Source organism: Rana temporaria, chromosome 1 (assembly GCF_905171775.1).
Source record: "Rana temporaria chromosome 1, aRanTem1.1, whole genome shotgun sequence".
NCBI classification, from domain to species: domain Eukaryota; kingdom Metazoa; phylum Chordata; class Amphibia; order Anura; family Ranidae; genus Rana; species Rana temporaria.
Genome location: NC_053489.1, coordinates 59,738,424 through 59,763,398, shown reverse-complemented (window position 1 = coordinate 59,763,398; position 24,975 = coordinate 59,738,424). Strand labels below are relative to the sequence as shown.

General features: G+C 43.9%; 1 protein-coding gene across 4 annotated transcripts in view; it reads right to left on the bottom strand.

Annotated features, from left to right (window-relative positions):
* NIPBL (NIPBL cohesin loading factor) overlaps positions 1 to 24,975 on the bottom strand; it is a 203,689-nt gene that overhangs the window by 22,760 nt on the left and 155,954 nt on the right. For 3 of the 4 annotated variants that reach the window (XM_040338471.1, XM_040338449.1, XM_040338472.1), the window contains 9 exons: positions 24,584 to 24,724; positions 22,151 to 22,244; positions 16,882 to 17,048; positions 16,609 to 16,699; positions 8,030 to 8,203; positions 7,737 to 7,927; positions 6,212 to 6,319; positions 5,934 to 6,134; positions 3,612 to 3,758 (listed from right to left, as the gene is read on the bottom strand). In XM_040338471.1, the coding sequence (XP_040194405.1) occupies positions 3,612 to 3,758; positions 5,934 to 6,134; positions 6,212 to 6,319; positions 7,737 to 7,927; positions 8,030 to 8,203; positions 16,609 to 16,699; positions 16,882 to 17,048; positions 22,151 to 22,244; positions 24,584 to 24,724 (1,314 nt within the window). The remainder of the gene's footprint in view (positions 1 to 3,611; positions 3,759 to 5,933; positions 6,135 to 6,211; positions 6,320 to 7,736; positions 7,928 to 8,029; positions 8,204 to 16,608; positions 16,700 to 16,881; positions 17,049 to 22,150; positions 22,245 to 24,583; positions 24,725 to 24,975) is intronic. The other variant, XM_040338459.1, reaches the window with a different exon arrangement.

Sequence of the window (24,975 nt, the reverse complement as noted above, 5' to 3'; positions counted from 1 at the left end):
AAACTAAAAACCGCAGAGGTGATCAAATACCACCAAAAGATAGCTCTATTTGTGGGGGAAAAAAAGGACGCCAATTTTGTTTGGGAGCCACATCGCACAACCGCGCAATTGTCAGTTAAAGCGACGCAGTAACGAATCGCAAAAAGGGCTCTGGTCTTTGACCAGCAATATGGTCCGGGGGTTAAGCACATCCCAGCTTTGGGGTGGCACATCCTGACTAAGCCAGGGTTTCTGGTGAAACGCATTGATGACAAGGAGACTTCGCTAATCACGCGCTCCATCTGGCCCAAATTGCAGGATTCCTGCACCACCACGGCCAACGTTTGGCCATATGGAATACAATGCGGCTATGGCAGGCAGTGGGGTGTAAAGTGATTACATTGATTGGCACGCGTGGCAGGAACTGCATTCACCAGCAGCGATGTAATGGAGCTGCACAAGGATGGGTGGTACATGTGAGAATAGAGCGGTTATCTCATACAGTGCATAGAGGTCGAGTTGTAAAGTGCGTAGACTGTTTTTCACGTACGATACGATTTATATATCCTCTAATAACTCCCTATGCTTTGCATATCTATATGTGCTCTGCTACGTGCTTTGGGCCCGGTGTTGGATCTGCCATCCATCCCCTGCTGCCGCTCAGCTGTGCCTTCTCTATGAATGAATGACTTGTATAGCGCTACACATGCAAACTGAATCGCCTCTAGGCGCTTTTTCCAGCCAGTGTCTGCTTGGCTGGTGCGGTCATTTTACCCCATAGGATTTCAACACGCTGGGACACAGATACACACAGATATACATGTATATACTGGGCCAATTTTGGACAAGATCCAATTTACCTACCAGCATGTCTTTGGAGTGTGGGAGGAAACCGGAGTACCCGGAGGAAACCCACGCAGGCACAGGGAGAACATGTAAACTCCAGGCAGATGGCGTTGTGGTCGGGATGCGAACCAGCGACCCTTTTGCTGCTAGGTGAAAGTGCTACTCACTACACCACTGTACTTTAAATGGAAACTTGTGGATATATCTGTGCTTAGGTCAGCAGTATATGGACACTAGCCACTCTACCTTTAGGATTGATGCTGAACTTACGTCCAGTCTGGAATACACTATTAGGCAGTTCTAGCAATACTTCCGGTTAATTATTGGATTGCTCAGCAACCCACAGTTATTGGCAGTATGCCCTATTCTTCATAATATATCATTATACCCTGGGTTTATTATCGATATGTGTTGCAGCTCTTGACTTTTGTTGGTTTGATTTATCTTATAGGTCTGTAAGTGCAGTTACTATATTCGTTTGCTGTTGCACCACCATGCTGATATTTTCCAGGTGGAATACACATCCCCCATTAGTTTAATAACTTTGTCTCACCTTAGAATGGATTTATGGGCTGTATTGCAAGCGAGATTGGCGTCTGGATGCAACTTTGTTTTTAGACAACATTTTAATTTTTGGCGATCTGTGGGTGGCTCCTGTTTAAAGGATCTTTATTAATACAATAAAATCAAATGATCAAAGTGTATATACATTTTTGTAGATTTCTCGCATTTCCTTCATTCTTGTATACTTGTCACTATACCTCGTGGCTCGGAATTATGGTACTTTTAGTCTTCGCTATCTGCCTTTTTTTTTATGTGCTTATGGATTAGCCATAAAGCCCACTTTAAATATAAAGTGAGTGGGTAGGTGACTGGTGCTAACTGTTTAATACCCTGCATTTTTGTGTTTCCTTTTTTTGTTTCCACATTTTACAGTTACAGCATACAGTGTTGCCTTTTTGAATAACGGTTTTGCATGAACAAAAGCTAATCATTTTAATCACCCCTGCCAGTGTTAAGGGGCTTGTGTAATCCAAACAAACTGATTCATTCTGCTGAATGATAGCTTAAGCATGTAAAAAACAGACTTGAATACTGGATCACCAGATGTAAATGAAAGAAAGCCTAAACAAAAGGAAACAAATTAAGCCACTCCATCCAAGAATCGGTAAGCTGCAATACATTAAATGTTTGCTTTTGGGTTTATGATGGTTTTAAAATAAGAAACACCCTCTACTGGACTAGTTGTTTCCCTGTTAAGGTGGGTGAGTTACTGACAGATTCACAGTTGGTATAGAACAATGTTTAGCAGAAAACCTCCAAAGAACAACAGATCCAACAAGCAATATGATAGGGCCCCTCAAGGGTGCCTCCAGTCAGCATAGAATACATTAAATAGCAGGTGTAGTGAAAAGGTATTCACAGCTAGAGGGGTTCTGAAAGACCCAAGAGTTTAGACACAAGGCTGCTCCTCCAGATGCAGTGTAGTACATACCCCAACAATATTGGCCAAAATGGCCTCTTGTATGTCTGAGGTAATGGCAGGGTACCACAATTCCATAAAAGCAATACGACTGTAGAGACCTGGAATCTGAATCAGATATCGTCATTGCCAATGGTGGTCCAGCCACCTCTAATGGGGAGATCAAAGATGGACTCTACAGGGCAAGGTGTAGGAGCCTCTACAGTCAGCCTCTCACAGGGGATAGGGTGAATATGTGGACATTGATGACAAAGCTGGGTATTCCGCATTACCTGACAGGGCTGACAGCGACGTTGATGAGATGGACCCTATAACCATTGGGTCATAGAATTCCAGATGTTAGTGTCTTCAGAAGGCAAAGAGAAAGTACCCAGAATCATTAGAAAAGTTGGCACCAAGGTCATGTGTTGCAGTAGGACTGAACCCCTACGTGTCTAGATACAGGCATGTTGTGACCACATGGAACTACTGCAACTAGCTCAGGGTATACAAGACAGGGCTTCAATTTCCCACAAACCCAGGCAGCCAATAGTCAATTAGGGTCTGAAGAAAGTGGCAACTAAGGTCACTGTAAATGGGCAGTAGGAAAGGACTCGAGATTAGATTTCTATTTAGCGCTTTTGCAAAGCAGCAGCGGAGGGGTGATGCTTCCTTGATGCTGAACAGTGCAGAGCATGCGTGCATAAACCACCCAATGGATGACATCAATGTAGCAAAGGATCCAAAATGAAGAAAAAGCTTGCGAATCAAAAAGCTACCAAAAAACGTTTAGATTTTTAAGGTTGAGCTGGAGGGGAAAAAAATTCAACCTCTTGGCACAAGCAAAAACAAAAAAGTAACATTTTGGGTAGAGGAGAGTGTCCCTGAATAGAGAAGAAAAAGCATTTTTGCTTCTGTGTGGCTGTTAGATTTTTCCCTCACTTCCTGGAGCCTCCAACGCTGGCAAAACCCGACAGGCGTTCTAATCCTTATGCACTCTGCCCATAACTAAAGAAAATTTTGGCTATTAATACAAACTAAAGTGATTGTAAAGGTCATCCCGTCCAGACCCCCCCTCCGTCTATTGACACACACACACACACACACACACACACACACAGCACAGCTTGGCCCTGCCCCCCACTCTCGCCTCACAGGATTTGTTCTGAGTACTGTGAACAGAGAGAGAAAGAGCATCACTGGATCAAGATCAGGCAAGATTGGAGGGGGTCCTTTACAACTACTTAGTAGTATCAGCAGTGGGCCTTTAAATTTTTTTTATAACTAAACAAAATCACAAGATAAACCAGTGAAAACCACTTACCTCTCTGAATGACTGCAGGAGGTTACTACCTGAAACCGATAATGTAATGTCTATGTGGTGCATAATGAATAGTGGCTCCTCTTGCGTTTGATATGGAAAACCAGCTAGATTGTCTGCTAAATACAAGAGCATATTGACTTCCGTTTTCTGAAGAAAAAAAAAAAAAAACACAACAGAACTGATTAAATACACACAGCATCACAACTGCCTCTTTAAATACATTTTCCATACATTTTGTGTTAGGTCAAGGCTCAGCTTTCTGTAGGAAATAAAACCCAAATACTTTAGTTCAAAGGATAATATCCAACACACTGCCGTTACAATGGTACAGACACAGGTGCCAGAATCTGATGAGACAGGCGGAGCCTTTGTCTGTACCATTACAACGGCAGTGTGTTGGATATTATCTTTTGAACGAAAACAGTTATGCTGGTCGAGTTGGTGCCCGTCTGGGCAACCTGACATGTAAGCGCATATATTTGGGGTTTGGTTTTAAAAAGGAACTTTTTTAATAAAACCGTGTTGCACAATCACTGTGTTTCTCTTTTTTTTGGGTGATTGGTGTATATCCTGCTGAGGCTAAGGAGCGTCCGAGTTAAAAGGGAGAAAACTTGGAACCCCATGCTGGTAGATTGTAATATCAATATACACACTTTGTGGTCCAGCGGGCCTTTGGGCTCGGGCGAGTGAGCATTTGCATTATTGGTGGTGCAGCACATTTTCTCTTGGAATCGTATAAAGATGCACTATGGATTGGAATCATTCAATTAAAGAGCAAGGATTTGGAAATGGTCACAGTTGAATAAGGACTTCAACCTGCAAATTTTTTACAGCACTTTTCATCTTTGATATGTATATGCACCAAGTTATCACTGATAGAATACTGGTGTTAATATTTGGATTTTTTTTCACAGCATTTTTGTTAAATCTTTTGTGTGATTTTTTTACATTGCACAATAATGATCACATTATTACAATTTTTGAATGTAGATGCACCAAGTTATCACTGATAAAACACTGGTATTAACAAAAGTTTTTTTTCACAGCATCTTTTTGTAATTTTTTGTGTTTTTTATGGTTTTTGGTATTGCGCAATAGTGATTATTACAGTGGGTGTAATCTTTATTACTCAGCACATATCAATTTTAGGAGGCATTTCGTTTAATTAGCGCCTACTTTATATTTTTTGTACGACTTATTAGTGTGATTCACACTTAAAAGGGTAACTGTCACACGCATTTACGTACGGTTGAGGCCTTTTATATTTTGGATTATTAATAAAGGAAATCACTATACACAGATTTCTACAAATTCAGAAGTCAAGTCCTCAGTGGAGCAAATGGCAAAAATGCACCAAAGAAGAAAAGCTAAAACATTTTTCTCCCACTTTGAACCGAGCATGGATTTTTTTTGGACTGGTGGGACAGGGTATTACACTTCATTCATCTGTAAAAGGGAAGGGGGGTGTGGGGGGGACGGGTGTGCTAGATTATTCCCAATGCACGGTAATGGAAGGCACATTCTTCCCACTGACCATAAAGCTAAAGTACTGTAAATATAATTATTAGCAGGTGTTCCTTGGAGACAAAGGTTATGTGTTAAGTGTTTCTCTGTTAGAAAGTTTGAGAAAGGCTGCTCTTAAATTAGGAAAATCCCCTTATAGCTGTTACCAAGTTTCCTGTTATTAATGTTCTGGAAACACGAAATGTTGAATTTTCCTCACTTTTGGTCCCAGTGACAGCATTTAAAGCCGATGGTTCTCATCCTTCTCTAGACTATACAAAATAAAAGTTTTGACTTTAGATAAAATTAACCTGTCAAGTGACTCACACGCCTGAACCTTGGGCGCTTTTAGCAGCTTGTATATTTTCACCAACAGGCTCAAATTTTAATAGCTGTATCTCACATCTGTATTTTCACGGCAAATGGTGTAGTACAATTAGAATATTTTGACAGCTATACATAATTAAATTATACACAATTCATATGAAGACTGGTAGACTATTCTTCTATCAGCTCTCTGTAAGTTAGATTGTTATTTTTTATAGAAAGAATAAGACTTTACAAACATGTTATACCTACCTGCTCTGTGCAGTGGATTTGCCCAGAGCAGCCCAGATCCTCCTCTTCTGTGCTCCTGGCCTTTCCCTCTTGTTGAGTGCCCCCACAGTAATCAACTTGCTATGGGGGCACCCAAGCCGAGCTGCAGGTCACCCCCCCCCTCTCTCCTCTGATTGGCTAACTGACTTTGATTTACAGCAGTTAGGGAATATACAGTCCCTTTAATAGGGGCACCTAAATAGTACAGGTTGTTTTGCTTACCGCAGCATCATCAAAGAGGTTAAGCAATGAGATCAGGAAAGCTCGCCGGTGCTGTCTGTTCCCCCGAATCATAGAATAGAGATGGGAGCACAGGGCACTTGTGGACTCATCCTGCCGGAACCCACGCACTATGCGCTTTGTATCAGAGATAATAGCTTGCTGGACCTGGTATGACATCTTTATGCCAGCCACTGCTTTCATCTAAGAGAAGAGAAGAGTGTTATAGATCAGCCAATCACACATTACTTCACAAGGCAATTGCATTGATTAGCACTTACATGAATGAATCCAGTGTATTTTTTGTCGATCTCTATCAGCTGCTGATCTGATTTGTTCCGCATGGACGGCTCGGGGTCGGTGCCCACAGCAATTAGATACGGCACACACTAAAAAAAAATGTAACCAAAGGAAAGGTTAAGGGAAAGAATAATAATTTGGAGGTGTATCATGCTTTACCGTCTTTGCAGAAAACTAGGCTTGAAAATTGAAGAATTGTGGCACAAGTCTGTTACAAGCAGGAGGAAGGCAACATTCTCTCCTGTCCTCACCCAGACTGTACACTGCAAATTAGAGGAAAACAATAGAGGCATGCCCTGTGCAAGATATTTCTACATACATCAAGCCCATTGTGTATGCATATGACTCATCTCTGGACTGTCTGGATATCTTAGCATAGAAATATAATAGACCAGGACATAATTCTGCACAAAAACTAAACTAGTTTTCTGGGGAGAAAGAAAGAATTGTCTGGGGGATACTGTGATCACTGTGAGAAATAAATAGCTGAAAACGTTACACATATTATAGAATACATGCATTTACCATGGAAAAACAGATGCAACACTAGGTAACCTTTTAAAGAAATAAATTTAGGCTGTCATTGTCAACTTTCTTCACGGAGCTTGTGTCTCTTAATACTTTTGTCGCTGCCCAAGAACAAGCATCTCGGAAACATCAAAGTCAACTCCTGATCTCTACAATGTTCCAAGTCAGCAACATTTTTGGGAGAGGTGAGCAATGGCAGCTTCTTCAGTACACACAAAACACATCTGGTTGTGTAGATAGGCTATCAGAAATATTTTGCTTAGTGGCTAGAACCCTTTCATTCAGAGTTGTAAGTTCCTTCCTTAGTTTGTTTCCAAGTACTCCAATTTCCTTAAAGGATAAGTTTACCTTTTGTAATATGGTACATCCATATTTAGGGTGTAACATGTAACAAATGCACCACCCCCACCTGTTTTGGCAGCGAACAGGGAATCTCCCCCCTTCTCAATGCCACAATCTAAAGAAAATGTGGTTGTGCAGGGCAATGCCCGCACGACCACGTCATTCATTCACAGCGTTCTGTAAATGAATGGACTTTAACTACGGACAGCCTTTGTGGCTGTCCACTTGTAGTTCTCAACCAGCGACCACGCTGCGGTAGTTCATCAAATCTTTAGGTCAGTGTTAAACTGCCTGCCCATACTATAGGCACACAGATACACTGGCAGTCTGCATGAGACCTGCATGGCTTCAGCTACCTGCTGCTCGCTGGTGCAATGCCTTTCAGGCTACAAAAAAATAAAGCAATTTTTTTTTACCAGCAAAATATTATGCATCATTATTTAAAAAAAAAAAAAAATGTATCCTTTAAAAAAAAAAAATCTAAATACACACTGAAAAGGTGTGTGTGATTTAGAATGAAGAAAACTGACTAAGTAAAAGCCTGCCAGCACAAAACAAGGTTCTCTGCTGAAGAGAATGCAGTGTGCAACATGCTGTGTGTGTCGCTATGTAAATAAAGCTGCTGGTATATCTCACCTGCACAGGATGGATGAGGCCCTGGTTGAGCGTCAAGGCGATGACATTGAGAGCATAATGCCGCACACTAGACTGCTTGTGGAAGAAGGACTCCAAGACCTGTTTGAGGTAAAGCTGCATAATGGAGCTGCTCATCCCTGAGGAAATATCTCCCATCTCTTTCAAATCTTCCTGCTTTGAAAGTTTTTTCCCTGAAATAAGGAGAGACAAGTTGTTACAGAAAAAACCAACACCAGCCTTGTGATGCTTTGGTAAAGCAGGTACAACATTCTTAGTACAAATGTCAGACTCACAATCTCTGTCTGCTTGCTGCATCCGTGTGTCTTCCTCTTGCAGATAAGTCTGGAGATTCTTTAGAACTTGGATTCGAAGATTTACTGAGCTGCTTTTGTCAGACATGATGTTATTGTACAGGTTTTTTACATCTGCCTCAAACATGAGAATAGGATGCTGGATGAATGTAAACCCTGGAAAAACAAAATTAGGCACATTAGTGTACTAGAAATTAGGGCTTCAGAATGCAAATCACAGGTAAAGTATTTATAGCAAATTTACCACCAATAACATAATGGGAAAAAATAGAGAAGGAACAACTGCTACTAACCCATGTTGTCAGGAAACCAATACCATGATTACCACTTTTCATAATAGCAGTCTGCTCACGTTTCATTTGATACAGGCTAAAGCAGCACATTTTTCTTCACAACCATTTGTCCTACAAGCTGCTTTTTCAACCTAAAACCCCTTCAGTGCCAGGGTGTTTATTTTTATTTGTGTGGGCAATGTCTCAGTTCTGCAAAATATATCTGTGTCTGTAGTATGCCTGAAGGTACTCCACATTGTTTTTTTGGATAGATGGGACTTTAGTTTGGAGGCAAATATGGGTACATTTTTATTTCTGTGTTATCGGGAATAAATAAAAAGTATTTGCCTACAATTTTTCCAATGCTACATTTATGTAATTTGCACGCTATAATAAATTACCGTCAACTATACTCTGCTGATTGAAATTATATTACAGTAGTAAGACTTAAGTAGTGGGAATGGAGTTCAAAGCGAACACGTATATTTCCTCAAAAAAAGTTGTTGTATGGAGTCCTTAAAAGTGAGAGTAAACTCCCTTTGCTGATTTTTACCTATAGGTAAGACTATAATAAGTCTTACCTACAGGTACAGTAAATACCTCCAAAACAGACACCTTTTAGGAGATATTTACTTTAGAAACAGCCGGTGACGCCACATAACTCAGTGCCACGGGAGTGACGTCACTGCGACTAGGCCATTTATAAGGCCGAAGCCTACAAACAAACAAACAAGGAAGGAAGGAAGAACGAGTGAAGATGGAAGCATCTACAGAACGATGCTGGAGGGCTTTGTTTTTTGTTCTTGCTGCAGTTTACTACCACTTTACGATGTCCACTGAGAAGCTGAGAGCATGTGGAAAATCCTCCAGGTTTCTGCTTAAATCGGGATCTCCACTAGTAGAATCCCTCTCGTCATGCAACAAGCCCAGACCTTAAAGGGGTTTGTAAAGGTACAATTTTTTTTTTCCCTAAATAGCTTCCTTTACCTTTTTTTTTTTTTTAATTCATATCGTTTTTATTGTTTGCGTGACAAAAGTATAAAAAAAACACAGTGCACCAGCGTGCAGTCTTGACATAATAAATACACGTCATACATTTCCCCCCCCCCCCCCCCCCCCCATCATATCTTCCTCTATTACTCTATTGCCTTGTGATTAAGTGAAAAACCTCTTAGTTCCATGTTATCTTCCCGCGTTTCCACCCTACCTACCCATCCCTCTGTCCCTCCCCCTCGGCTGGCACTCTACCTTACTCTATGCTGCCTAATAGGCATATCTTTGACGCAACTTCTAACTTGATTTTAAAAGTTTTATTTATTATGTCAACCACCTCCTCCCAATATCTAAATAGCTTTGGGCATTTCCATAGCATATGGATAAGGTTGCCTGTCGATCTGCACCTTGGGCATTCATCAGTACTTCTCCACCCAAGATTAAACATTCTCCTGGGGGTGTAGTAAACCCTATGCAATAGGAATAAGTGTGATACTTTCTGAGAAGGAGAAATCGAAACCAATACCCCCTCCTCAAGATCGCATTCCACTGTTCCGTAGTCATTTGACCTAAATCTCTCTCCCATCCTATCCTGCTCTTAATGGGGCCTGCCCTGCTTACTGTTTTAGCTTCTATTTTAGAGTACAATTCGGAGATCAGGCCTTTGGTTGTTTTTGACGATGTTATTTTCAGGAGAGTAGGGGCCGAGGACCATACGATTGGTTGTAGCCCAAACTGGGCTTGGATGGCGTGTCGGATCTGTAAAATTTATTATTTGCTATGTTAAATTCCTGTCGTAGGTCTAAAGCTTCCTTTACCCTAGTGCAGTCCTCCTTCACTTACCTCATCCTTCGATTTTGCTTTTAAATAGTTAGTCAGGTTGAAAAAAAAGACACAAGTCCATCAAGTTCAACCACAAGAAATAAAACAATATCGTACAATCACATATACCCAATTCTATACCCACAGTTGATCCAGGAGGAAGGCAAATAACCCCAGCAAAGCATGATCCAAATGTCCTTATTTCTTCTGAGAAATCCTCACTTCCTGTTCTTCTGTCTAACTCCACACAGTAATGCAAGGCTTTCTCCCTGGTGTGGATTGTCGTGCTTGCCCCCTCCCTTTGTTCTACAGGAGAGGCAGGACGCTCTCTACGTTGCAGATAGAGAAAGGAGCTGTGTGTTAGTGGGCGTCCTGACTCTCCTGTAGTCCAAGGGAGAGAGCGAGCATGACACTCCACACCAGGGAGAAAGCCTTGCATTACTGTGTGGAGTTACAGACAGAAGAACAGGAAGTGAGGATTTCTTAGAAGAAATAAGGACATTTAAAAGCAAAATCGAAGGATGAGGTAAGCGAAGGAGGATTATACTAAGGTAAAGGAAGCCATTTAGGGGGAAAAAAAATATTGTACCTTTACAACCCCTTTAAGGCTTTGACAACAGCTGCAAATTGTAAATCTGCTCTCCCCAGTGCAAATGAGGTCTTGAATAAAGCCTCCAGACGTTTGAGGTGTCTTTAACCACTTCCCACTGTGTGTGTGTGTGTGTGTGTGTGTGTGTGTGTGTGTGTGTGTGTGTGTGTGTGTGTGTGTATGTATATATATATATATATATATATATATATATATATATATATATATATATATATATAAAAAATCACACACACATATACACAATCTGCAGCAATGATCGAGATTCTGTACATAATATAAAAAAAAGGATTTTTGTACTCACCGTAAAATCCATTTCTCTGAGTTCATAGACGGACACAGCATCCTTTGACCTTAGGGTTATGCTTCTTCCTACCAGGAGATTTAGGCAGAATTCTACAGCACTTAAGGTGTTAAAAACTTTCCTTCATGCCGCTCCTCCCAGGGGGCGTGGCTCCCCCAGGCATAACCCCCACTCTGCTTCAGCAGCCTCAGTTTGTTTCTGCCTAACCGTCAGGAGAGTCAGGCTCTCTCTGGAGTCCTGGACTCTGGAGTTTTTTCTTGCAAATTTTTTTGCTTTTTGCGAGTTTTTCCTCGCTTTTTTATTTTATTTTTGAATCCTGCGATTCTTCTATCAACAGCCGACTGGGTGACAGGCTGGGTCCTCGACCCTTGTAGTCCCCCCAGGTTCGGCCTTCGAGCGTGTGCCGGCCCTCAGCTCCGCTTTGGGACGTCCACGACAGGCCCCATTGCTCCAGGGGCGGCCGGGGAACTTCGGTTCTAGGGCACACATATGACCGGTCTCTATGGCCTTGTCACAGTGTGTCTGGCTGACAACCATGCCGTTCGCGGACGTTGGTTCTGTCTGGGATACCTCCAGCCGGGTAGTCGCAGGACAGGTAAGTAGTGGCCCCTTACTCAGGTAAGTGGTCTGGCTGGAATGTTTTCCCTTGGGAGGTCGACTGAGGGTTTTTCCCTGCTTTCCTCTCTCCCTTATTCCTCTCCCTCCTTCCCCCTTTGGGTGACGGCTGTGCAGGGGGTTTTTTTCTCTGGGGCTCATTTTTTTTTTTTCACTCGTGGTATGGCTGGGGCTGTTCTGTGTCACTGCAGGGGACTGTGGTGGACATTCTGGGCATTTTTGTGTGTGCTGTGTGCTGTTTTGGTGTACTGTCATTTTTGGGTACACTGTCTTTTTAAAACTGCGCAACGGCGGCCATTTTGCCGGAGCCGCGCTTGTATTATTCGGCGGCCATTTTCTTGTGGCCGGCGCCGTTTTCAGCACTAGTTCGGCCTCTAGTGGCCGTTTCGGCGGGGAAAAAAGACCGCGAATCATCTGAGGGGACAGACGCAGCGCTGCAGCTTCTCCTCAGCACACACTTGTCCTTCACAGACCGCGCTGTACCAGAGGGTGGTGAGTCTCAGGGGGCCCCATACTGTGCTCTAGCGGCCGGGAGGTGACCTGTGGGGGACTTTTTTCCTGCCATTGGCAGTGGGGGTGACACGGCAGCTGCAATATGGAGCCTGAATCAGGCCCCTCATTCCTCACAATGCCGGAATTAACCCTTAAGCGCCCCTTCCCCTGCCACATCTGTTGAGTCGGTGTCGGCTGTCCTGGAGTCTTTTTCTCACCAGGTTTGGAGCAGCCAGTGCTCGGTTGGGGGGTAAAAAAGCGCCCCCCCCGGAGGCTGTTTCTGGGGATATCTCTGACGCAGAATCTGATGCTTCTGGTTCTGTCATGTCAGAGGATACGGGCTTAACCCACATGGACAGCGAGGATGACTCTGCTGCGGAGTCTGCTGACAAGGAATTTGTTGGAGCTCTTATTACTGCGGTGCGTGAGACTCTTCATTTAGAGGATGTGGCGGAGACACCAGCGGTGTCAGTCCCTTTTGGATTCCGCAAGCCACCGCGTACCGCTAAGGTATTCCCTTGTGTTCCTTATTTGGACAATTTGTTGTATAAGGAATGGGATACACCGCAAAAGGCTTTTACTATTCCTAAAAGCTTTGCTACCCGTTACCCCCTGGAGGAGGACTTTTAAAAAAAAAAAAAAAAAAAAAAGTGGGTCACTCCTCCGTCGGTGGACCCTCCTGTGTCCAGACTGAGTAAGGCTACTATGTTGCCTGTGGAGGGGGCTCCTGCTTTCAAGGACCCCGCTGATAGGAGAGTGGAGGCCGTGGCCCGCTCCCTGTTCTCGGTGGTGGGTTCGGCGGTAAGGCCGGCTCTGGCCGGCGCCCTGGTTGCTCAGACGCTAACTGAAAGGGCGAAGCTCCTGCTGCAGGATCTGGAGGTCTAGGGTGCTTCCGAGTCCTCTAGGGACCTGGCTGAACAGTTGATTCAGGGTCAGAAGTTTCTCTGCGAGGCGGATATGGATTAGATTCCTTTGCTTTCCAGGGCTTCTGTCTACGCAGTGGTTCTGCGCCGCCTTATATGGCTGAAGTGCTGGTCGGCTGACCAGTCCTCAAAAAAGGCCTTGATAGATTTGCCTTTTAAGGGCGGACGGCTTTTGGGGGCATCCCTGGATGACATCATTAAGGATGCCACTGGAGGTAAGAGCACCTTGCTCCCTCAGTCGGGGAAGGGTAGGGAACCTCGCCGCAAGCAAGGTCCTACTTTTACTACCCCCTAAGCGGTTTTTTCGTGCGGCTGGAAAAGGTCCGCAAGGTGCAAAAGCCCTTGCTGCCGGGCGTAAGCGCCCCTGGTTCAAAAAACCGAACAAGCCTGCGGACAAGCCTGCTTCCGCATGAAGGTCAGCCCCCGCCCGGGTCTCGGGTGGGGGGACGGCTTCACGACTTCGTGGATCGGTGGAGTTCTCTTCTATCCGACCGTTGGGTTTGCGAGGTGGTCGCCTCGGGGTACAAGATAGAGTTCCTTTCTTGTCCCCCAAAACAGATTTTTTCCATCCAACCTCCAGCTTCCTCCGGATCGTCGGCTAGCCCTGTCCGGGGCTGTCCAGGATCTTCTGGACAGGGGGGTGGTTGTGCCGGTCCCCTCGCTGGAACGGTTTCGGGGGTTCTACTCCAATCTGTTCGTGGTCCCCAAGAAGGGAGGGGTTCGCCCTATCCTGGACCTAAAGGCCCTCAACTCCTTTGTCAAGGTGCAGCGATTCAGGGTGGAGTCGGTCCGTTCTATCATAGCGTCCCTCCACCAGGGGGACTTCATGGCGTCCTTAGACATCATGGACGCATACCTGCATGTTCCCGTTGGCACAAGCCACCAAAAGGTATCTGCGCTTTGCGATCGGGGAGGACCACTATCAATTCGTGGCCCTCCCGTTCGGGCTGGCGTCGGCACCACGGGTGTTCACCAAGGTGCTCGCCCCGATCCTGGCCTTGCTACGGCAGCGAGGGATCGCTATCGTGGGATACCTGGACGACCTTCTCCTGAGAGCTTCTTCAGGCTCAGAGTTAGAGGAGGACGTGTCCATCACGTGTCGGACTCTGCAGGAGTTCGGCTGGTTTTCTGAATCTCAGAAAATCAGTGTTGGTTCCGTCCCAGAGGCTGGAACACCTGGGGCTGGTTTTGGATTCGGGGGAGACAAAAGTGTTCCTCCCATCGCAAAACCTGCTGACCCTGCAATCTGCAGTGAGACAGTTGTTGACCCAGAAGTGGTCGTCTCTTTGCTTCTGCATGCGGGTTCTGGGTCTGATGGTGGCCTCCTTCGAGGCGGTTCCGTATGCCCAATTCCACACCAGGGTACTACAGAAGGAGATTCTGTCACGAGCCGTCACCCAAAGGGGGAAGGAGGGAGAGGAATAAGGGAGAGAGGAAAGCAGGGAAAAACCCTCAGTCGACCTCCCAAGGGAAAACATTCCAGCCAGACCACTTACCTGAGTAAGGGGCCACTACTTACCTGTCCTGCGACTACCCGGCTGGAGGTATCCCAGACAGAACCAACGTCCGCGAACGGCATGGTTGTCAGCCAGACACACTGTGACAAGGCCATAGAGACCGGTCATATGTGTGCCCTAGAACCGAAGTTCCCCGGCCGCCCCTGGAGCAATGGGGCCTGTCGTGGACGTCCCAAAGCGGAGCTGAGGGCCGGCACACGCTCGAAGGCCGAACCTGGGGGGACTACAAGGGTCGAGGACCCAGCCTGTCACCCAGTCGGCTGTTGATAGAAGAATCGCAGGATTCAAAAATAAAATAAAAAAGCGAGGAAAAACTCGCAAAAAGCAAAAAAATTTGCAAGAAAAAACTCCAGAGTCCAGGACTCCAGAGAGAGCCTGACTCTCCTGACGGTTAGGCAGAAACAAACTGAGGCTGCTGAAGCAGAGTGGGGGTTATGCCTGGGGGAGCCACGCCCCCTGGGAGGAGCGGCATGAAGGAAAGTTTTTAACACCTTAAGTGCTGTAGAATTCTGCCTAAATCTCCTGGTAGGAAGAAGCATAACCCTAAGGTCAAAGGATGCTGTGTCCGTCTATGAACGAAAGAGAAAAGGTACCAGGTACCATTCCTCTGAACATAAAGCCACAGGAAAAAGGATCTGGAAAAAGGCTAGTCTGCTAATCCAAGAATGAACTGTTGAGAATCTAGCTACTTTTTTGTTCAGAGACGGCAAAGACTGGACCATCACCTTAGACACTAGCAAAAAAACTGAAGCCTTGCATAATTGAGGGGTTAAGTCTAGGAGGGAATTTCCTGTCTCGTTGATTTTAGTTACAGTCGGGTTAATGCATACACTGTGCCGTAGTACGCACTCACTCACTGGCACAGCGCTCCGCTCATTCCTCCAAGCAGCGCCATGTCGGGAGGAGGAAACTGGAATGGAGAAAGTCAGCTGATCAGCCAGTCAGTGAAGGGGGCGGAGCTCTCCCCTGTGTGAGGGCACAGTGTCCCCATGTCGGGAGAGCAGTTACTGGAGGCACTGTGAGTTTGCAGACAAAGCACTGAGCAAGAGGAGGAACTCTACTGACTCTAAGAGCAAGTGAGTGCCAGTGTCATTATCCTATCCCCTTACCACCATCCCTCTGCCTGATCTGATCCTGTCCCCCTTACCACCATCCCTCTGCCTGATCTGATCCTGTCCCCCTCACCACCATCCCTCTACCCCTGATGCCATACCCGCCACCACCATCCCTCTGCCCCATTACCACCATGCCTTTGTCCCTGTACATAGTAAACAGATTTCAGTTTTCTGTCATCAGATCAGGTAAAGATATTTTATTGGTGACCATGGGTCATTAAGCACTGCTTCACAATTTACAGAATTAAGAGACATCCTGGAGTGGCGAGACATTTTTAGGTTAGGGTTTTTGTAGGATGTGAAAAATATGTACATCAGTGGTCCCTCATTCTAGTGGCCAAAATCAATTCTATAAAAAAGGGCAAAAAAAAAAAAAAAAAAAGAAGAAGATTATGGAGCAAATATGAATAAAAGTAGATAAATGGAAAGTGTTGATCCCTTTAGCAACCAGAGGATTTTGTTTTCTATCCTGCCTTTTTTGGAGGCATTTTTTCTTTTACATGTTAACGCAAACCCTGAAAAGGTAATTTAGCACCCCGTTTACACAATTTCTGCTTTGAAATCGATTTGCACTGCTGATTTCATTGCGACTTCATACAACAGAAGCCTATGCAAGTAGCAGTGAAATCAATAAAAAGTAGTGCAGGAACCTTTTTCATGATCATCGCGACATGACTTGCGGCTATATGAACTGTTACAATGTTGGCAATGAGGTTTGACTTGTCATGATTTTAGGAACTATGAAGTCGCACCAGTGTGAACAGGGGCTTACAGACCAAGTTCAAAGTTACAGAATCACAACCGCAAAACTATATGAAACAAAAAAGCCATTGTATACAAAATATGAAAGGAACGCTTTGATATACAAATAAAGGGGAATAAAATGCATTCTCTTTCTTACCAAGACCAATGAGGGCTTTTGTCTGCACTTCTTCATCTGAATGCTTTGTGAAATACAACAGCAGCTCCAGGACCTTGTCTTTTATGTTAACCTGCATGAAAATCCATACATACAAAGAGATTTAATATCAAGTGTTACAAAAAAAAAAAATGAACAAAAATAAAATTTGAAGAAAGTTGTGTATATTTAAATGTGAAGTGTTTTGTAAGGGGCTCAGAGCAATTAAAGGAGGAAAAAGACGAACAAAAGAAAAAAAATAATAATTTTACAAACCGCGATATTTACTTTGCTGCTACCCTTGAAGTCTTCTTGATCAAAGTCAAAATGGCGACAAAGTGCTCCAACAGTAAAAAGCGATCGCAGGAGAGCAGATTTGTTTGTGGTCAGAACCGTACTGTTTGGGTCCTCCTGATGTTCAGTTTTTAATTTCATAAGTGCACCTAGGAAACCAACAAAAAAAGACAATATTTTAATGAAAATAAATTGTAGGGGGAAAGAAGAAAAAAAAAAGAAAAAACATAAAAATGTTACACCGTTATCAACTAACAAAATCTGCTTTAGTTGCTATAATGCTCAAACCGCATCAGTCTGCACACTTGGCTTCAGGACTTAAAATGCTTCACAAAAGAAAAATGGCGGGTCAATAACAGATTTTTTTTTTCTATTGGTTGAACCAGGTGGACTGGTGTCTTTTTCAACTTATGTAAATATATAAAGGTGAAAAATAAGATTTTTATACTCCGTGTAGAATCTTTTCCCATTAAGAACAGCTTGAGAGCAAGAAACAGGGTAATACTGCCACCTACAGGAGAAAAGGACACTAAGCACATACACTTGCTCAGTTGTAGCATGCAGTCCAAGACAGAATGATAGCTCATAAGAGGAGCTGGCCCAAAGCCCTCGGATTACAGCTTGTAGCTGAACAGTAGACCTGGATGCGGTTTTGCAAACTTGTAAAATAAATGCTTGAAGGCCCGAGAAACGCTAATGAGCCCTGACAGGGAAGGGAGGAACCCTTTTCCTTGAGGATATAAGCTCTGGAAATGAGCTGTGAAAGAGGAAGCAGGATACCCCATCTTGGTAACTTCGGCAAGGACACAAAGATTTCTTAAAATTGTTGGAAACCCTTACATATACCCAGTGAAGAGACTAGCCTCAGGTGATACAGACATAACAAATTGTACTTGTTTATCTGCAGCCATTTCTTCTCTACAGATTTTACACAGCATTAATCAGCTCTGAAAAGCAGGGGGCAGGGTTTTAAAGGGACACGGCAATCTCAGGCTGTGCATTGGATGTCTCCTAACAAATCACCAATTATCTCTTGGAGTTGGGAAAACATGTCAGAAGGGAGTCATGCAGAAAACAAAGGAACCAGGCAGCAGAGAGAAATCACACTTGGTGCTTTGGATAGAGATAAGTACACAGTATGGAAGGATGTGCTTTTTTCATGTCTGAGGTTTACAACTTCTTTAAAGGAAGATTCTGGAAGTAGACCCCAACTGCTCTGACCACATCCAGGCAGTGAAGTAGAATGTTCTTGGCATGTTTCATGGCAGGACATAGGGAAAGGAGACTAGCATCACCAATGTGAAAGGAGACCCAGACCGTCTGTCCTTCCTTCGCAAGAGGGCCATAGAACCACCTTGCTCATATGCAAGACGAGAAAAGATTCCTTACAAGTAAGGGGCACCAACTCAACATGGTTGACAAGGGTAATGGCCACTTAATGGTGAGATCCTCCAATGAGATATCCTGAAATGGTTTCAACATGGGAGTTTTTTTTGAAGAATAAAAATTACCAGATTGAGATCCCAGTGAGACAAAGAAGGTCAAAGTGGAGGTTTGGCTAAGCAACCCCTTGTACAAAAGGTCCTGCCCAGAGTTTGAGGACAAAAGTTTCTGGGATAAAATTGATAGGGCAGAAACCTGACTCTATAGGAGTACCTAGAGCCACATGCTGGTCCAGGCAAGAATGGAGGAAATGTAGGATACAAGGAATAGAATATTTCCAGGGGCTGGAAGGGGCAATGTCCACATTTGGCATTTCCCATTTCTGACAGAGGACCAGGAGCTCTGGATGCAGGGACCACTCTGAGTCCACGCATTGCCAAATCAGAAGTCTGCATTTTTCCATTCCTAGTACGTAGATAGCAGAAAAAGCTTAAAAGGGTAAGGGTACCCGTGTTTCAACAGCCATGCCTTTAAAGCCAGAGACTGAAAAGCAGAATGGAACAGAAGGCCTTGTGACTAGAGGTCCGAGGTCAAGGTTCATCCAACAGAAGCATGAATTTGTCTGTGTACCAAGTTCTCTTGGGCCAATTAAGATCACAGGAATCCATGTTTCCTTTATCTTGTGCATTAGTTGAGGAAAAATCCTCACTGGATTCACCTCTACAACCACGGCAAAGGGTATCCACAAATCAGTCAAATTTTTTGATTAATCTGGAAAGGCACGGTGTCCACATTTGGCATTTCCCATTTCTGACAGAGGACCAGGAGCTCTGGATGCAGGGACCACTCCGATTCCACACATTGCCAAATCAGAAGTCTGCATTTTTCCATTCCTAGTACGTAGATAACAGAAAAAGCTTAAAAGGGTAAGTTCACCTTTACCGAAAATCTGCAAGGTGAACTTACACCGGACTCCCTCCTCATCCCCTCTGGTCCTGCTGTACTTGAAGCCGGTGATCACCCGCTAGGAGACATTGGGTCGCCGCTTCATTGGTCAAGGGATTTGAAATTCCTGTGGCTTAATTTCCTAAACTTACCTCGTAAAAGTACGTATAGGAGGCATTCTAATTGGTGGGCGCTAACCAATCAAGAACCCACCTTGCTGTCCTGTCAGTGCTGAAGAGAAGAGAGAAAGCCGCAGGGATTTCAAGTCCACAGACCGGTGAGGTGGTGACCCAATGTCTCCTACCGGGTGAGCACTGGCTTCAGGCACAGTGGGACGGGGTGTGGGTGGGAATGGGTCCAGTGCAAGTTCACCTTACAGATTTTCTGTAAAGGTTAACTTACTCTTTAAATGTGCTTCTCTGACTAGGGGAGAATCAGGCTTGCTTCCTTCAGGGCAATGTGACTTCTGGTACCCCTTTGGTGATTTATGTAGGCCAGATCCGTGGCATTGTCTGGCTGCATCCTGACCATGTAAGAGAGGGGTCCAGTGTAGGAGAATCAGTCTTATTGCTCTCAACTCCAGAATGCTGATGGAAATAGACACCTGGTGGAAATCAGGTTCTTGGGACAGTCAGGGAATTGTAGACTCTGTCCCAGCCCATCAGGTCTTGCATCAAATTTTACCACTCTTGAAAGAGATGAAAAGGAGTGAAATGTCCTGGATTCTAGGGCAGAATTAGAACTCCACCATGCCAGGGAGATTTTTGCATGGCTAGACAGCAGTAATGGGTGATCCAGAGAGGGGATTTGCTTGTCCTACCTGATGAGAATGTTGATCTGCAAGTGTCGAGAGTGAAACGCAGCAAAGAGGACCATCATGAGGCTTAGAACTGAGTCATGGGATGTCTGGTTGACCTGAGAGACTGGCAGCTGGACCACAGGGAAGCAATCTTGATAAGGAAAGGTTTTGCCTGGACCATGTCCAAGATCTTAGGACAATGTGAAGGCCAAAGGGCAGACTCCTTCAAGCGTCTGTATACGCCGCTTTGTGATTTTTACCTACAGGTAAACCTATAATCAGGCTTATCTAGGTAAAAATTAAAATCTCCTAAAAAGGTACATTGTTTAGGACATATCCACCCTGCATGCAGCTGCTGACTTAGTCAGCCACACATGCGCTCTGAAGGTCCGGCGCATCGTGACGGAACATCGGTTTCGGCACGCCGCTGCGAGGGCTCATGTGCGCATGCGCAGGAGTGACATCATTGTGGCTCCGGCCACTCAGAGCGCTGGATCCCACAAACTCGGAAGAAGCTCCAGGGAAACATGTCAGCCCTCTCAGCAGTGACTGGGCGCTTCATTCTAAGATATTTCATAATGTGCAAGTATGCGATGCATACAAGCACATTATACAGGTTTTTTTGGGGGGGGCAGGGGGGGTGTGCCAGCGGTTTACTAACGCTTTTACACATCTAAAAGTTTGAAGGAACTGCATTGTCCTTTGAATGTCGGAAAACAGGAACATGGCTCAGGAATCTATTGGCAGGTCATGCCATGAGAATTTGGAGCCAGAAGCGGAGCCAGTACTTTTGTGAAGACTCTTGGTGCAGAGCAAATGTTAAAAGGCAGGGTGACTGAGTGTTGGTTTCCAACTCCAAAAAATAACGCATTGGGGGTGTAAGAAAAATAGGAAGACGATTATTCGCTTAATCCGAGTGAAGCGATTATAGATCTTGCAGACCCCATGCAGAAATCAGGGACAGATTTTGGCTCCAAAATGGGGTGAATGCCTCCCGTTAGTTTGAAAATGCAACTCGGTTCAATTAAAACCCTTGGAACCTTTCCTCTAAATAACCCAAGGTTTGGTGACAATAGTTCTTAGAAAAACAATGAAATCTCTCCAACATGGACACAAAAACTTTAAATTATTTAGAATGGGGAAAAGTTAATGAGTGATCAAAGACTGCTGATCGCTCATTTCTCAGTCTCACTGGAGCGCTGGGCCTTGGGAGTATAAGAGGCTGGTTCAGGCTGTGAGCAGTGTGCTGAGAGGCTGAGCCAGCTGCCAGTCAAGACATCTGGGGGGATTCAAACATTAAAGTGTGGATCTCTCCTGTGTAGCCAGCTGTTGGCTGAATACGAGTCACAGGGGTACAGAATGAAGTGATCCCCTAAGGCATGGGTGCCCAACCTGTGGTCCTCCAGCTGTTGTGGAACTACAAGTCCCATGAGGCATTGCAAGGCTGACAGGTACAAGCATGACTCTCAAAGGCAGAGGCATAGTGGGACTTGTAATTCTGCAACAGCTGGAGGGCCACAGGTTGAGCACCCATGCCCTAAGGAGAACCAAGGACAAAAAAGTTTTGTCCCTACGCCAATATTTAAGCTGTATTTATACTCTACAGACTTCTTGCTCCATTCAAGAAACTTTCTATTCCATCCACCATGAATGATACAAGGTTCTAACTCTTAACAACACTATCAAGAAATTATTACGTTTTGGATGCCATTCCAAAACTTAAAATTTACCAACTGATGTCACATAGTCGATGGCAATTATAATAAAGAACAGGTACTACCAAAGGAAGTAAAGTGATTTACAAAACAGCTTATGGGCTACTTTGCTTATTTATTGAATACCAAGACAAGTTAATAAAGTATGTCCGGTCAATATTCCTCCTGTACATCTGAACCAATGCCAGTTATCAGTATTCTAGTAAAATTAGCAAAGACCTGTGACCTCTAGTCTCAGGGCTTACCCTCATATTATTTTAAAAGTAGTTCCCACATTCTCAATACAAGCAATCTATATCAGTTTCAGCGATTACTATTCACGCTACAAAAGAGTTTTATTAAAATGAGCAGACTTTTTCAAAAATATTACTTTTATATGCCAACACAGAAAAAGGAAAAAAGAACTTACCATAATATCTATTAAAACACGCCCAGACAAACTTATAGTTTTGGGTTACTTTGTTTACGACAGCCCCTAGGCAGCTCACACAATGCTGCACCACCTAAAATAAACACAGAAGAGGGTTTAAAGTAGAGAATAGTAGCACAGATTAACGTGCTAGAAAAGTGATACTACTTTACTTAACACTAAAACGAGTCTATTGAGCGGCAAATTTGTTTACATATTTAACCCTTTCATGCCTAAGCCTTTTTCTGACACTTAAAGTTCCGTATATTTTACTAAAAATCTACTTGAACCCCCAAAAATTTTTTTAGCAGAGACCCTAGCGAATAAAATGGCGATTGTTGCATTATTTTATGTCACACTGTATTTGCGCAGCGGTCTTTCAAATGCAATTTTTTGGGAAGAAATACACTTTCATGAGTATAATTTGAGAGATGTTACGCTGAGTAAATAGATACCCAACATATGATGCTTTAAAATTGCGCACACTCGTAGAATGGCGATAACCTACGTTACCTAAAAAATCTCCATAGGCGTTGCTTTAAAAATGTCTACAGGTTACCAGTTTAGAGTTACAGAGGAGATCTTGTGATTCTTTACAGATCTTCTCTAAATCCTTAAGGTTTTTTTTGGCTATAGCTTGGCAACTCAAAGTTGCAGCTCCCTCCATAAATTTTCTATGGGATTAAGGTCTGGAGACTGGGTAGGCCACTCCATGATCTCTTCTTGAACCACTTCGTTGTTTGTTTGGCGATATGTTTTGGGTCATTGTCCTGCTGGAAGACACATCCACGACCCATCGTCAGTGTTCTGGCTGAGGGAAGACTGTTCTTAACCAAGATTTTACAAAACACGGCCCCTCGATGTGACCAAGTCTGCCTGTATCTTTAGCACAGAAACGTTTCCACCTCTGTGCTTGACTGTAGGGATGCTGTTCTTAGGGTCATGGTCAACATTTTTCTTCCTCCACGCACGGCGAGTCGAGTTAATGCCAAAGAGCTCAGTTCTGGTCTCGTCTGACCGCAACACTTTCTCCCAATCCTTGTCGAAATCATTTTGATGTTCATTGGCAAACTTCAGATGGACCTGTACAAGTGCCTTCTTGAGGGGGACCGTGCGAGAGCCGCAGGGTTTCAATCCATGGCAGCGTATTGAAACCCAATAGTTTGTTTGGCGACTGTGGTCCCAACTGCTTTGAGATCCTTCACAAGCTCCTCCCGTATAGTTCTGGGCTGATCCCTCAGATTTCTCATGTTCATCCTTACCCCATGGAGGTCGAAATCTTGCAAGGTGCTCCAGACCGAGGGCGATTGATGGTTATTTTGTATTTCCCCCATTTGCGGTCTTATAGCCCGTTCCAGCCTTGTGAAGGTCTATAACCATGTCCCTGACATCCGTTGACAGCTTTATGGTCATGCCTATGATGGTGAGGTTTGAATAGAAAAAAGGATTCTGTGGACAGTTGTCCCATACACAATTTTTTTTTTTTTTTTTTTTTTTTAATTGACAGGACTAATCTGTGTACCACATACAGTAGCCAGACTGTGGGAACCAAAATTCTGTTTGGATGGTAGGGGATCAATTACTTATTTTACTCACTAAACCAGTGTGGATTTTTGGTTGATATCCTGTCTCTATAATTTAAAATACACCTGTGATAACAATTCTAGACCCTTTGTTTCTTTGTAAATGGGAAAACTTACAAAATCAGCAGGGGACCAAATAATTTCCCCCACTGTATTCAGCTCCACTCTATTGATGGTCTGGAGAAGCTGTTGTGGAAAGAGAAGGATGCGTACACTGCTGTCAGGCAAAGCCCCCCCCAATGCCTGAAACTTCACGGGAAACACACGGGATTCCTTTGCAACTGACTTTTTTTTTTTAAACAAGCTGTAGCAACAAGTATGAATAAAGAGCTGAATTGTACACTCAACCTTTAAAGTAAACCTTTGAGCACATTTTAGCTGGTTTCTCCTGGTGCTTGCATGCTGCCTCAATCCATGAAGAGCCCAGATATTCCTGAAAACCAGGCACACTATATTATGCAAATAACTAACCACAGCTTCCCACAATCGATATTTTACCCAACTCCTCTAAGTACCAGTGCCTTCCTAATGGCTGCCAAACATACTGGGCGATTTCAATAGACTCTAGGTAGAAGCAAGGAGAAAAAGGTCACAGACCAAATATTAAGAGCACTCACAGTTTAGGGATTCCTGGGAGTTCTGAAGATAGTATATGAATAATCTAATGACCTGCAGCCACCTTACAAAGTTACTTGAAATGACAGGATTTTAAATCCCGACTATCTAGTTTTTCCAGAAGGATTGTACTAAACTTCTCATTAATCATTAGATTTGCTTTAAACAGTTGGAAATTGTTTGCTAATCAATCCATTTACAGGGAAAATAAAAAAAGAACAGTTAAGTATCTTACAGTCATGCCATATTTGATGATGAGCTTCATTAGATCTTCTTCTATCGTAGCAAGGAAGGTCTCGCTTGGGTGCTCCATCAATGGCACAACTAGTTCCAAGATTTTTGCAACATTGCATATTACCATGAAATCATTCTGATTCTAAGGAAGAAAATTGAAGTACTGTCAGTAGAAGAACATTTATTTCAACAAAGTACATGTTGTTATTGCCTGGGGGAATCAAAACTAAGAAGTTTGTTCAAAGGGAACTTTTAGGAACATTTTACAACCAGTGCCAGACTGGGACTCCACCTACCACAGACCATATGGCTATGTCTTCTAATGCACCAATGTTTAACGAAACTCTGGAAGGTGCAAAGTAGCACTGATGTTACTGAACTTCACTTCCTGTG